Source organism: Polypterus senegalus, chromosome 4, assembly GCF_016835505.1.
Source record: "Polypterus senegalus isolate Bchr_013 chromosome 4, ASM1683550v1, whole genome shotgun sequence".
Taxonomy (NCBI): Eukaryota; Metazoa; Chordata; class Cladistia; order Polypteriformes; family Polypteridae; genus Polypterus; species Polypterus senegalus.
This window is the reverse complement of record NC_053157.1, coordinates 77,961,659-77,977,894: the sequence shown is the minus strand read 5'-3', so window position 1 is coordinate 77,977,894 and position 16,236 is coordinate 77,961,659. Positions and strand designations below refer to the sequence as shown.

The window sequence follows — 16,236 nt, the reverse complement described above, 5'->3', positions numbered from 1 at the left end:
CAAGTTAGATTCGCGAGTAGCGATTTGGGTAGTGAACACTTCGATAAATGAAACCTGTTATCTTTACAACGGTTGACAAACACGGAATGTAACTTGAACACAACACGTCCTCCAAATACGAACCTGATTGAAAGAAATAATGATAATCAAATCCTTGATTACAGCAACACTCATAACAGTGACAAAACAATTACATTGACAATCATGTTACGTTTTTTTTTAAATGTTTCCCTTTCTTTTTCATAACTTCTTTAACACACTTCTCCGCTGGTATTTTCCTAGTGTAGAATAAAAGAAAAATACCAGCTAATTAAATGAGATGAGTGTTATCAGGTTTTGTCACTGATTAGGAATCTGGTTGGAACAAAAACCTGCAGCCACAGTGTGCCCCCAGGTCCAAGATTGGGAAACACTGGTGTAGTGGAGTAATGATTTTGGCACTCTGTGTTTGTTTGCATCTTTTCCTAGCTATGTGTGGGTTTTTCTGCAGACACTACAGTTTTCCTTCCATTTCTGAAATATGAGCTTGCTGTGCTACCTAGATCCTGCAAGCCTGCAAACTTGCTCACTGGGAGTGAGGGTAGTTGTAGATCAATATTTCCTGTAAAGGATTAGGATGCTTCAAGATGGCTGCTGATTAAAGCAGGACAAAAGGAACAGAAAGTAGGGGAAGCTTGAAAAATTCTACACCATTGTGCACCAACTACAGTATATCAGTTAAACACACATCATAACACTTAAAGGTCTAAGAGTTATAATAGCATACTTAAGAAGTATTATTTTAGGAGTGTTTATAGATAGAGACTATAAACTTTAAAGCTTACATAGTGATCTGTTTATAAAAATCCAAGTTTCCACTACATCTAGTGATGATTAGTTTTGCAGTATACTATTATCTACATCTTCAGATTTAATGAAAAGAAAACCTTTTTCTCCTACACACACACACACAAAATCCAAGTTGAAGTCATTGTATTCTGTAAAGTGCAGAACTGCTAAATCAGTCCTACAATTATCACTACAGCAACGAAAGTGTTAAAGGGATTCAAATCATCCTCATGTCATTGTATTAAATGTATTATTTTGGAAATTCTTTACTTAGTACTTAAAATGATCAGTGGGATTTTTAAATGTCAGACTTATGTCTACGTAAGATTAAACTAAGGCAAACACTTAGATTCTGTCCATAATGTTAGTTTTCTGGAGGTCTGTTCAGAGAGTGTAAATTATGCCACGAGGATTCTTTACCGTTAGTTCTTTTTTTCTCTTTACAGTGATATTTGTTAGTACCAAAACAAAAAATACAAAAATCCCTTATCAAAGTCTATTGTTTTGATGCCATTTTAAATGGAGATATTTCTCTTAGGGCACAATACAGACAAGGCAAGATTTAAAATAACAAACAAAAAAAATAGAACAAGACAATCATATGGGTAAAGTAAATAATGAAACGGTTCTTGGTGATCTAGAAAAGGCTTTTAAATGCAAATGATTTTTAAATAAAACATACTTCTCCTTTTGCCAACATCTCCTTTGGAAGTAGCAGCTTCATTCAGAAGGACCATCCCCATGGTGATAGCAGCATCTGGAGTTGTTATTAAGGAATCATAAGAGCCACAGAATTACGAAGAATGCCTCTTCAGAAAGATCTTTTCATAAAATAAACAGTAGTGTATTTGTTATTTACATGAAGAGTTTATTTAATAGTCAAATAAAAATAATTATGAGCCACTGATTTCAAAATTCATAATATTGCTTTTTTAGGTGAAGAAGGTATTGCAAAAATATTGATCATTGATGAGTCATAATGAATATATACAAAAACTGTAGCCACCAAATATTAATTATTTAATTTGTTACCTTTGGTTTTCAGAAAATAAAGGAATAAACAAAGCAATTATGGGATGCAGTTTATACAGATAAAATACAATCATAACTGAATGTATGTACTGCAAGCTCCCCTCTGAATCTGCAAAGACTGATTAAGAGGGCTGGTGATTCCAAAATGGATTTGTGTGGGAGTCTGTGGGACAGCATAGCCAGGGATGTTTTCTACCTTGTGTCCGGTGCTTTCAGGATAGCCTCTGGTCTTCTGCAAATGTAAATTAGAATGTTTAAGAATGTTAGAAGTTCAAGAATGTTATACTATTTAAAATCAGTAGTGTTACTACTATTCAAAACATAATATATTCAGTACCCTCCATAATTTTTGAGACAGGCACATTTTCCTTGATTTACCCCTCTGCTCTATAGTTTAAAATTACAAATCAGATGTGATTAAAGTACATAATGCAGACTTTAATTTAAGGGTATTTGGATAAATTTTGATTACAGCATGTTTAGGACAATTGACATCACAAGTGTAAGTACTCAGGTATGTTTCATTGCTACATTAAAGCAGCCATAAGATAATTAGGCTTGCTTCTACCTACAGACTACCTTTGGAGCCTGTAGCTGCCATTGTTTAACATGATGACAGGAGTTGTGCCAATTAAAATCAAACAAGCCACTCTGAGGCTACAAACAAGAATACAACCATTAGAGACATCAGTAAACCTTGAGATTATCTAAATCAATTGTCTGGAAAATCATTAAGAAGAAAGAATGCACTAGTGAGCTCAGTAATCGCAAAGGGACTGTAAGGAAGGCCTCCCTGCCAGTGACAGAAGAATCCTCACTACGGTAAAGAAAAAGCCCCAAACCCCTGTCCAACAGATCAGAAACAGGTCTTCAGAAGGCAGACATTTGTGAGAGTCAGAGACTACTATCAGCAGAAGACTTCATGAACAGAAATACAGAGGATACACTGCAAGATGCAAGCCACTAGTTAGCCAAAAAAAAGGGTGGCCAGATTCCAGTTTGCAAAAAAAAACAAAACTTAAAAGAGTCTTCAGAATTACCCCCCAAAAAAGTCTTGTAGATAGACAAAACAAAGCAAAGTTGAACTTGTATCAGAGTAATGGCAAGAGCAAAGTGTGGAGATGGAAAGGAAGATCCAGTTCCATATCCAGTTCTAGTTCCAGTAAAGGCCTCCAAACTCATTAAGATGGTGTTTCATCTTACAACATGATACTGACCCCAAAAATACTGCTAAGGCAGCACAAGCATTTTTCAAAGCTAAAAATGGAAAATCTTTGAGTGGCTAACCCAGTCACCCGATTTAAATCCATACTGAACATGCCTTTCATATGTTGAAGAGAAAACCTAAGGGGACAAGCCCCCAAAACAAGCAGCAGCTAAAGATGGCTGCATTAGAGGCTTGGCAGAGCCTATGAATTACAGACCTCAAGCAGTCATTGCATGCAACGGATATGCAACAAAGTATTAAATATGACTGTTTTAATATACCTGCCATTACTATGTCCCAAACATTATGGTGCCCTGAAATGGCGGAACAATGTAGAAAAAGTGCAGCAATTTGTATATGCTGTGACTGAAATGTATGCAAATAACCTTAAATGAAAGTCTGCAATGTGCACTTTAATCACATTGGAATTGTTTGATTAGTAATTTTAAGCTATGGAGCAGATGGGTAAATCAAGGAAAAATTTGTCTTTGTCCCAAACATTATGCAGGGCACTCTAAAGGACAGTACATGCTGGTCATGGTAATTAGTTATTATTCTATCTGATTTTATGTTGAGTGTAAAAAGGAATCCAGTCTTTAATTCAAAGATAAATATTAATATAACAAAAATACCACAGCCCCCTACCTCTTGAGTTATATTAAGTTGTTTTTAATGATACAGTATTTTAGGCAACTTAGTGGATCCACACATCTTTTTCACCTTCCTGCAGTGTTCTTATAGCCTTTGTTTAAGGCTTCTGCTCCATCCTTCCCTGGGGCCTCATGTATAACGCCGTGCGTAGAACTCGCACTATAACATGGCGTAAGCACAAAAGCTGAAATGTGCTTACGCACAGAAAAATCCAGATGCAGGAATCTGTGCGTACTCCAACTTCCACGTTCTTCCGCTACATAAATCCCGATCAGCGTGAAAACAAACGCGTGCACGCATTATGTAACGCCCCAAATCCTCCCAGAATTACGCCTATTTGAATATGCAAATCAATATAAATCGCCCTGAATCGCAGCCTTCTGTGAAAAGACAATGGGAAAAGCACGGGGGGAAACATAAGAATTTCAGCGAATACCAAGTGGAGGCAAAGGAAAAACATACTATTTGTTCAAATAAGCCGTGGTATAATCAACAAAAGGAAGTTGATCGAGTGACATAGCGTGTTGGAGAAACTTGAAAGCTCACATCCACAAAATCGCACAGTGCCGGAAATAAAAAAGAAGTCACATATCAAAGTCGCCGTGGAAAGCCGAGTTGTAAGCCCACTGTCTGAGTGTCATATGAAAGCTTATTAGGGTACAGAGAAAAAAGCCACACGGTGGGGAAAAAGCACGAAATGTCCACTTCAATCTCGACATTTCCACTTTAATCACGTAGTTTATTTTGTCATTAAAGTAGAACATCATAAAATTCATCTTAAAATTGTTTAATTAACCAGTTTCTAAAATTACATCGTAATTAAAGTAGCACGTTAAATGCTTTGTTTTGTATTTGATCTTCTAATCGTATGTGCTCTATGTGTGTGAATCACTACTTACTTCTTAAACTGGCTCTCTTCCTCCAACTGGACACAGAGTCCATTACATTCGTGATATTACAGCTCTCTGAATAACTAAAATACTGAGATGTATACGTGATGTCATTTTCATGATGATAGGAGTTAAAGCACGTTATTAAACATGTTTCACTTCGATAAAATAAACGTTTAAAGAACATTGAAATATCTTCGTAGTACATGTTTAATTATTCTATCCTTAAAGACACTCCCAGTGAAGAATATAGATTATTTAAATGAAGTTAAAGTTTTATCTGTATAATTTAACAAACATATTTTGCTGCATTTCACCTTAAAAATTATATCGTCATCATATGTAAATCGTGCTTTATAAAGTGGCCCAGGTTGTGAGATATTATAACTGTAGTGCAAGTTTACAGTGGGGTGATTGTACTTATAAGTACAAACCGTTCTACAAGGAGCACTTGATTGGCTGCATTTAAAGTTCTTGGGATTAAACTGTTTTGAACCGCGAGGTCCGTACAGGAAAGGCTTTAAAACGTTTTGCCGTGGCTGAGACAGCGTGTGCTTAATGCCGTATACCGATAATTCTCTTTCCGATCAGCTGCTGCTGTGATTCACACTCAGATACAGTGATATAAATACTACGAGTGCTGCAGTGAGAGTAATATGGAAAAAGATGATCCGCTGTGGCAACTCATAACAGGAGGAGCTGAAAGAAGAATAAGAAGAAGTGAGAAGTAACAACGCTAAAGCAGTTATGGCATTTGGAATACTATGGCTGTTCCCTGGACCATTAGATTGTTACGAGTTAATTACAATCAGATGCATTACACTAATAAACAATATGCGGTTAGTTTCTGTGTATTTATAAAGCCGCGTCATGAAAATAATGAGTAATCACACAAGAACAGTACCATTGCTTTGACACTGGGTGCCGCCAGTTTGCAAAACCGAGCTGAGAACTTGCGTACGACAAGGCATGAGGTACCGTGGAAAAGTGCGTGGATTTACGCCAAGTGTAGGTTTTATACATCGCGATTTGAACGTGGAAAAGTTCTTACGCAACATTTCTGTGCGTACACACCGTTTATACATGAGGCCCCTGGTCTTGGACAGAAAAGGCACTAATTATAAAAATTATTCAGTGGTAAAAACAAAACAGTGCAGTCAGATCTGTGTAAAAAGAAAGCTGGCAGTCTTTTAAAGCTGACTTAAAAAAAAAGTTAAGCAATTTAATAGAAGGCAATGCAAATCTTTTAGCTACTGTCAACAAACATAGACATACCTTTTAAACAACAGTGGCTCTTAAAATCAAGAGAGTGATTGTATTTATTTTACATCTTCATGGTTGCAATGATGGCTGACAGAATATGGCAGATCTCTTTCGAAGGCAAATAGTCTGGTATTCACAAGGCACTTTAAAACATTCTGTGTAATTTAACCAGTGAGTTTTGGGTCTTGTCTCTTTGTTACAACCTGAACCAAAATAATCAATCTACCTAGCTCAATCTGGGCAGAAAGTTATATCTGTCAGATGTACCTACCTATTATCCTGTGACCAAGCTTTACTGTGAAAGGCACCCTCAATAAACTTTGTTTTATAAAATTACTCTAGATGATGCAACAAACATTTGTTTTTAAATTGAAACTAAACATGTTAAATATAAGAACACACATTAAATCAGTAAACATACTTAAAATGATTATAGATATGTATTTACCACCAAGCTGTACCAGCCCAAGCTCGCTCCAAAGATTTCTAGAAGTTTTTTTTGGTGAGCAAAAACATAATTTTCTTACACTCTCTTTGCAGAGACAAACCAAATGACTGTATGGCCAGGTGATCTTTGTGATCTCCTCAGGATTCTCCTGTTCTTGGAACTACATCAGAGTTGTCATTCCAGGTCGATCATTTATATGCATCTACTTAGCTTTAAAGTAAGTCTGTTATATCATAAAGTAGAGACTGTATACACAAAGGCACACATATTTCCCTTGTTTAATAACCATCTAAAAAACATAAAGGACTTTGTTTTTTTCTTCCATTCATGTTTAAGACAACGGAAAGCCGTTTTTATTGTACAGTGAGATTGTGCATGGCTTTATGATATTATATATCATAGAGGCTAACTTTAAAGGTCTCTGGCTGAAGATAAATGACTTTCCTGGAGCAACACGCCCAAAGAAGATCAACTAATGCTAGAAATTTCAGGAAATGAGATGCTGCGTCCAGCCATGTATACCATGTTAGCAAAACAGTTTGTCAGCTTTTCATTGGTTGAAACATTTAACAACTTTGCTTTTACAAACGGTTGTATTTAGTTTAGAGTTTTTTTAAAAATAACACTGGGGATGGTGAAATTGTTACCCATTTAGGCCTAATATTAAGTTTATATAGCACAAATCATTTGATTTGTCTTTCAGAAAATGTTTTAGATATATTTCAGGTATCTTGAATTAAACTGCAAATATTGAAATTTGAAAGCATAATTAATTCAAAATTGCCCATTTCAGGATATCTTAAATAACTTTAAGGATATCATCAAGTACAGAATGTCACTTAGCATGCTTCTTCATATATCTCTTAAGGCCTTAGGGTGATGTTTATACTAAAAATAAAGAATTTTTGCTTTTAGACATCCCGCACAGGGGTGCAGCTATTAACACTGGTGTCTCCCAGTTGGCAAACTACTGGGTCCAAATAACTTCCTGGGCACTCACTGTCTGAACCACCTTGTCAAGTCAGGCTTTGTAAAAAATCTGGGCTTTATTACTGTAGAAGCCATTTTGATTTATATTTTTACATTCTTTTTGGATATTAATTTTTTCATTTTTCATTTTTAAAATTATCTTGTTTACTTTTTGTCACCATTTTGTTTATCATTTCTGGCTGTGGGTGTGGCTAATTTCTGATTCTATTGTCATCATTTGACAACATGAATGTCATGTTTCAGCCAGAGTTTCTTCCCTGGCAGGAGGTTCAAAGTTGTGTTTCTGAGCAATTTTGTGCCATGTATTTATAGTAATGCTTCTTTTGTTTATTATGCACATTATTCTTTATTTTTGTCTGTAACTAGAAAATGCCTTGGTTATGTCCCATGTGATTTGTGGGTGGTACCCCTAAGAGGCAGGGCCACCTGCCAATCACCACCAGGATCTGCCCTCCACCCTTTAAATTGGGAGGGCCTTCTATAGAACCTGGAGGTTCATTTCAAATGTGTTAGGGGGTAAAGTGGTTACTTGCGTTTTGCTGTGCTTTTTGCTTTTTGTGATTTTGTGGATTTTGAACCTATGCTCTGTTTTTGACTTTGTATTGGGACTAGGTTTGCTGTGGATTGCCTTGCCTTCTCAGGCAATTCCTTTTGGGCTCTAAGAGGCTTCTTGTACTACAGAGAGTTTTTGATAAAAATAAATCTTTTATTTTATAAAGCTTCTTCAAGGCTCCCTTTGTTTTCAGTCGGGACTTTGACGGTAATCCCCCTCTAGAGGGAAATTCTTTGGAAGTATTTATGGGATTTTTGCATTTTGTGATGGCATTGTATAAAATATGATGTGCCCTCTACTTCATGTCCAAGTATCTGGATATAAAACAAATCTTTGTGGTGCATGTAGTTAGCAGTAAAGACTATATGGAGCTAGGATTCTTGTGAGTGTTCAGTGACTATGATTTTAGTTTTGAATATTTGGCTTTTACATTTTGGTTTTTGACTTCTGGTTTTGAACTTTGTTTTTTCACTTTCTTTTTCTCTCATTTCAATATCATAGGTTTTATTTGGGTACTCTGGTGTTTTCCCACATGCAAAAGAGAGACAGGTTAGGTTAATATGTGACTCTGACTTGACTTAAAAGGTATGTTTTGTAATACGCTGGTGTAATGATGAATTATGAGTCCTGTGCTAGGCCTGTCTTCATGAACCCTTTAAGGAGATTTTAAAAATGTATAAATATAATGCGTGGTCTGTCTGGGAATTAACATTTTCAGTGTTGAAGAGCATATGAGATATCTTGAAATGCACTGCAAATGAAAATCTATTTAACAGATATAGAACTTGGAAATATGATGAACTGCAGATATCTTAAAAGAGAAAATGTTATTTCAAAATATAAAGTACACTTTAAGAATGTATTACATATAGTTAAATATATGTGCAAATGTTAATTGGACTTGCCATAGTTTTTGTACATTGTGAACATTTTCCCCCATATAAGCATCTACTATAATTGACTTTTCCTGGTCAATGTTGCAAGCAGCAGGAGAAGTCAATAATCACTAGACAATAGACAAAATACTTGTCCTCCAAAGGACATATAAAGGAAATTAATAAATAAAACATTTAGATCACTCCCATTACCTTGAAAATACTTGGGTCATTGCAAAGTGGAATCTCCTTGAATTGGTGACAAACTAGTGCACTTTATATTGTTAGGATTAATGAATGTTCATTAGCTATGATAGACATGTACTATATGTTATATTTTACAGATACAAGTAAAAAATCTTTTAGCACACTTATGACTATATAAAATAAAGGTAATGTTTAAAGTAAAAATTGGACACTTTTAAAACTAATAAAAAAAAACACTTATTGAGTATTATTAGAAAGGACAGGTCATTCTGGCTTTGCTCAGTCATCCAGGTCGATGCATTTGACAGCTTGAACCATAAATGAATAGTATAGTTGACAAGTAAACATCTTTTGTGTTATCATGCCAGGTGGTCTTGATAAATTTATTCTCACATGTCAAATGCTGTAGGACAAGACTACTAATCACGCTGTACTTTTGAAGGTTTGTCAGCCTTCATTAGCTGTTGTGATAGTTTAAAAATGCACCTAGAGGGTAAAATCCCTCAGAAAAGCATTGACCATCTGTCTAAAATATTTCATCTTCCAGTGATAACAAACTGTTGCATACATTGAAACATTTCTCTTGTAAAAGACAGGTTTGACCATAAAACATATTGACAGGACTCCCTTTACTCCTTCTTGGGAATATTTTTAAAATGATAAAGACTATATGTTGCTTGAAGTGTCAAATTTCTAAAGTTAACATTTTCTAAATTAGGTTCTTTATTCTATTTAAAGCAAAATTTGAATAATCCAAGGGGAATTCTGTAAATCTCATTTCTGATTGCATCAAAATCAGAGTTACGTTGTTGCCCGAAAAAAGTACAAAAAACATGGAAAAACTTTCAGTGCAGCTACTTATGACAATGGGATATTATTTGTATGTACTGATCATGCCACATGGACAAAGACTTTGGCAGTCATGGTGATTTATGGTGTGGAACAAAAAGAATTGGTTCAAAACCAAATGCTAATTATAGAGTGGAATTGTGATATCATTATATAATTATATAATTATGCCACAATTGTCAACATGCCACAATTGTCAACATGGTTTAAACATAACTTGAAATTGAAGGCATTCTCTCGAGCTTTAATGCTTCTTCCATTCAGGATTAGTAAAAGCTGAAGAATACTGCTTAATAATTAAAAAACAACACCTACAATGAAAGAAAATGAGTTTTTAGGGTTATTAACTACACTGTAAGACCTCTATTAAGATGACAGCTCTAACCAGTATGTGATAACTTAGCTTATGTTTCATTAGTTGGACAGGAATGTCCAAGAATTTGACAAATTTTCATGAGTTTCAAGCACTTTGTGTGTGTCCTCATTATTTACTATTTCTGAAATGAAGGTTATTGTATATGTAAAGGTGATTAGAAGGAAACTATACATTTTAGAAACTTATGCTGAACCCATAAGCGTTAAGCACACAGTTGCACTTTTCATACTTGTTCAGTATAAAATGTACTGTTGTAATAGTGCAAGACTACAACACAGATAATTTTCACTTTTGGTTCAACATCCGAAGCAGTGATGAAGCACAAATTCAGTAAACATGGCTCCCTCAATAAGTTTTATATGCATCTGTCTTTATTTTTTGTGTAGAGCAGCCAGGGTCCTGAACAAATATTTATGTAACAATAATGGTAGCTAATTTATGAACCACATGGCTAATATGAAATCACTTCATTGAATGGGTGTTATTAGTGTTCAGTATTACTATAGGAATATGTCAGTAGATACAGTACCTACTGATTCTGCTGAAAGGGTTTAGGAGGTTTATTAATAGTTTAATAAAAACTGTTAAAGAACTTGTTAAATTTATTCTGTTTTTATTGACAAAAAATCACCTGGGTAGATGAGAATTAAACTTTGTCTCTTAAAATGTTTCGTACAGTAAGTTATGAAAAAAGCTTCCTCATGTAAAAAATATTTCTATAAAAATTTAAAATAAAAGATGCACATGCATCCACACTGGAAAATATTTCTGTTTTTAGAGCTAGGTGATTCCAGTTAAGAAAAAAAAAAAAAAAATTATTTGTCACTCAGAGTTAATACTCAGTGTGAAGGAAAATACTTTAGTCACTTGATGTTTCAGCTAATGATTTTTAAAAGAACATTCAAAAGAAGGTGAATGCTATAGGTGAATTTTAATGATTCATCCATTCCTTATAAAACTTGATTAACCCATTATGGGGTGGGGATTGGAGCCTCTCCTGGCAGTACTGGGCTCACTTACATATTCACCTACAGTCACTCATATATGGCTATTTCAGAGTAACAACACTGACATTTTTAGGTAGTAGCAGGAAGATAGGAGTGCCCTGAATAAATCCAAATCAAACAGGTTCTAGGATGCAACACAATAATCAAGCCCTATGACGGAATGTGTTGCCCTTAATCGCCTGCATTCTAGGGCAGTGATTTTTGAAATGTCCTGCCCATCCATATTAAAAACATAAACCCTACTTATTAAAACTTCTATACTACTTAGGATTAATCATTAATTTTCTCAGTTGTTTCTACTTATGCAGCTCTCATGAGAGGAGCAAATGAAGAGTTTTGAATTCTAATAAATTAACATTTCAACGCTTTTGAGAAATTTTAAAACTTTGACTAGCCTTGAATAAAAATACCTATTTTCAGGATCTGAACTGTATACAGTACTCCAGTTTTGATCTGTCCGTCTCATTACAGAAATTCAACAGGATGCTCCTTGCTTTATATTGTATTTTAGCATTTGTTTGAAAAAACGTCCATTGAGTGGAATATACTAAATAACATATTAAGAAAAGAAAGAACATTTGCTGTAAATAAAAATCAAAAGGAGACTGTGGCTCAGGAAGGGTGATGTACTGTCATGCAATATACAAAAGCACTGTATCTAATTAAATGTATGCTTTTTTTGACACATGTTCTTTTTGTTTTACTTTGTATTGGCAGTTTAACTTCTTTAATTGGGTTAATGATGTGTTTCTGTGGACAAATTTCATAATCTTACATTTTCCAGAAAGGACATTAGTTGCTGTGAAACAGCAACAATTTTCAAGCACCACAAGTATAAAACACCACAATTTTTCAACTTTGCTTAAAACTAAGAAAAGAATATCTTTGTACATATCTAGATTTGCGTTTTTAGGCTTTGTGATTTTCTGTTTCTAATTTTGACTTTGTATTTTTGTTATATGCTTAAAAGAATAAAAATGAATATGACTAGCTAGACTAATCCAAGACAAAATACAGTGTAGTTTTAATATCTTTACAGTATGTAGTAAACACAATGGCTTCTGGAAATATACCAATCAGTCACAGCATTAAAATCATTTGTGTAATACTGTATAGGTCCATGTTGTGCTGCCAAAACAGCTGTGAACCATTGAGGCATGGACTCCACACGACCTCTTAATTTGTTCTGTGGTATCTGGCAACAATACATTAGCAGCAGATCTTTGAAGTCCGGTACATTCTAAAGTGGGGTCTCGGATTCAGATTTGTGATTTCTGGAAGCCAACTCAACACCTTGAACCCTATGTCATGCTCCACAAACTTTTCTTGAACAATTTTTGTAGTGTGGTAGGGTACATTATCCTGCTAAAAAGAGAGGCTCCTGCCATCACATAATGTTGTTCCCATTAAAGGGTGTATGTGTTCTGCATACATCATTAAGTAGGTGGTTTGTGACAAAGTTACATCAACATAAATGCCAGGACCCAAGGTTTCCCATTAGAACATTGCCCAATGCATCACACTGTCTCTTGGTGGCTTGCCTTCTTCCCATAATGCATCCTAGTACCATCTCTTCCCCAGGTAAACAACACACATGCGCACTATCCAAATGATCTAAAAGAAAATGTTATTCATCAGACCAGGCTCCCTCCTTCCATGCTTTTGTTATTATTATTATTATTATTGGTTCATGTTCCAGTTCTGATTCTCAAATATTCATTGTAGACAATTTTGCCAGTGGACAGGGGACAGCAATGGCAATCTGACAGGTCTTTGGCTATGAGGCCCCATACACAGCAAGGTGTGATGCACTGTGTGTTCTGACACCTTTCTCTCATGGAAAAAACTACTGTGGGAATTGCAAAAGGTACGAACTAACCTGCTTACTAAAAATAATATCTCAAAATAGAGTAAGCAGAAACCTAACCAAAAATCTATATACTGGAGAATTAAAAATTCTAAATCAATCATTAAATACAACCGAACCACTGGTTTAGTGGTTGTCTTTCCTTTGACCACTTTTAGTAGGTAGTAGCTAACTACTGCATACGGGGAATACCCCACTAGATTTATTGTTTTGGAGATTCTCTTATCCAATTGTCTAGCCATCACAATTTGGCCCTTAGTAAAGTCACTCAGATCCTTACTCTTGTCCATTTTTCCTACTTTTAATACATCACCTTCAAGAGCTGACTATTCACTTGCTACCTAATATATCCCACCCCTTGACACATGCCATTATTCACTTCACCTGACAGTGGTTTTAATGTATTAGCAGATTGCTATATAAAACATAGTAAATCATTATACAGTATATTGTCTTCCCAGTCCTAACAAATCACAAAAAAAATTAATGTTGTACCTGAAACAGTATTTCTGAAACATAGCCTGGGCAACTCAGTATACCTGAATGTTGTCTTTGCAGCAAAACTCTTACTTCTGTCGAATAAGCTTGAAAGGTCCATTCTCAGTAAAAATGTAAATATCCTAAAGAGCTGCAGTGCTTTTATACTCTGCAAACAGACTTCTACCTATTTCAAGTAGTTTATCATTTGGCACATCAATTATAACAAAATGTAAAGCCTTTTTAATATTATGAAGTTCTTTTAGGTAATCTATACCTTTCATTTTAGCCTGAACGGTTTTTGAGTGCTTAATGTCACATTTTGTCCATGTAAATTATTAGTTTGTGAACATAAACTGCTCGAAATAGCTATTTAAAATGTGAACAATTTTAGTTTTTAGTATGTCAGGTTATTACTATTCTTGGAGACTGCTTGATGACTTAAGACTTGGGACATTCCAGATGCTGCAGTCTAAGTTCATTACTCCTTCTTCCCCTTATTTCTTTTACCACCAGCTAAGGCCTGTCCTTAAGACATTAAGTGTGCTGCTATAATCTACTCTTCCCTCCCACAATATGTTTCATTTCAATTTTTTTCCTATTTCCCCATTAGGATACTGTCATTGCTCTGTATACTGCTTTGTGTAAAGCTTCTTGCAGACCTTTGCCACTATACTCAGTATGGAAAATTGTCCTTCTTTCCTCTCATCGTTTCCCCTGGAAAATTATATTTAAAAATATTTTAAGACATTTGTAGATCGGCTAAATCTTACACTTTAAAAGTATTATTCCATGAGTTTGGTGAATGACTCCTATTGCCACTTCTGCTTTCCAAATGCACCTGTATTTTACTCCACAAATTCTGGATATTGCCTATCGCTTCAAAATTGTCCTTCATCTCTGACTCTCTTTCCTTAACTCTTTCTATAACTACAGCCTTTTCTTTTCATATTTTTCTCCTTTTGTAACTCTCCACTCTGTACAACAGAAGGTTTTCTCTCTAGGCACCACTTCAGATAAGTTGATTCTGGCCTGCCACTAGAAATCCAAAAAATGTCTCTCTTCTGACCATTGGAAGTCATCTTTTAGTAACCTGGTTCTTCTAAAACTCTCTCTTATCAGATCATCCAGTGGGTTTCTGCAGTTGTGCTGCTTAGAGTTACACTGGGTATGAGCTGGGTGGCCAGGGACTAGTAAAGACCCTTTTTATCCAGGCTTGTACAGCCTTTCTCTTTCCTATGCCAAGGATGTATTTTTACATATGTATGTTTGTCTTTCCTTACAGGAATTAGAGCAATGAGGAGATAATGTTTTTTTTAGCATTTGATTCAGTATTTTTATGTGCTAGTAAAAGAGTAAGTACTTTTTCTCAATAATTTATTTCAGTTAAAGTGAATCAAAAAGCAAGACTAATAACTTCAGGAATAATCCAAACTGCATCAAAATAAAAAAAAAAGAAAAAAAAAACCTTTTACAGTAGAAATTTTAACTATTGTTTTTTCCTGAAAAAACTAAGTATTATAGTTTAATTACCCAATTATGAAATTTTACAATTATGTAAAATTAAATCATTTTATGACAATTTTTAATATATATTACTCATAATTTTTTTACCATCTCAATAATTTTCAATAGCTTTGTTTGCACTGTAATTTTACCTGGTAGCTAGCTGGTGCTGGTGACATTTTTCTGGTTAACAAAGCATTTTCATGAATAAATAAAGAATAAACATAATGGTTAATCGTGTTAATAAAATATTCCATGAATGTTCATGAGAAATGTAAAAATTGTCAATAAATTGTCAATCATTGCAGCCTCTTGGTGGATTAACTTGGGAAACACAAATTGTGTGCTCACAAGATAATATTTTCTAGTCTTTCTAAGACTGTTTTGTTTAGTATAATACTATACTATAATACAAAGTGATATTTGGGGAACAAAATAAAGTACATAAACCAGGCTATAATTTAGGCTTCTGTGGCAGTGATGCATGAGGATGAAATAAATAAACACATACAGTAGCTGCCTGAGGATGAAATTGTTCATTAGCAGTTCTTAAAAATATATTATTACTCCAATCATTATTGAGTCTTACTTACCAGCCAGTAGCTTGACTATGTTTAAGCCTACAGGGCCACCAGCCATTATTAATCATGCATTTTCAGGTCATATATCAGAATTAATTTGAATCTTAACCTAAAGTGTATAACATGAGCTTGCTACATCTTTACAAATTTAAAATGTCTGTAAGCAATGATGATGTCTGTAAAGTGCTGAGTTCATAGTTCCTAATGTTTAGCCAACTTTAAAATTAATTTGTAATTCAATAAACTTGGTACATACGACCTTTACTTTAGAAACCCAGGTAGTACCAGAAGTATAATTTTCAAAGGATACTTATTCAGAAAGTTTTTAGGACTATTTTTTCTAAAAAACTTATATTTCTTCTCAAAGATGCTATTTATCATTGAACCAAATTGCATCTATAGCCTTTAATAAAATTGCTTTAAATATAAAGATGGACTTTAATTGCTTGTAGTGATTTGGTTTCCGTAATTTAATGGTAAAGCATATATTAGTGCCCTATTAAATCTTTCACTTGTCAGAGGAAAAACTTTTCTTGTAACCTTCAATGTACCAGAGAATACAGTATAGATGATCTTGAAATGCCTGTTCTACTCGGAGAGTACAAGGCTAGAACCAGTATAAACTAAGA

General features: G+C 34.6%; 1 protein-coding gene across 1 annotated transcript in view; it reads right to left on the bottom strand.

The window, feature by feature from the left end:
• tusc3 (tumor suppressor candidate 3) overlaps positions 1–16,236 on the bottom strand; it is a 532,092-nt gene that overhangs the window by 57,902 nt on the left and 457,954 nt on the right. Inside the window, exon 8 of the mRNA XM_039750910.1 lies at positions 1,511–1,585. Coding sequence (XP_039606844.1) covers positions 1,511–1,585 — 75 coding nt within the window. The remainder of the gene's footprint in view (positions 1–1,510; positions 1,586–16,236) is intronic.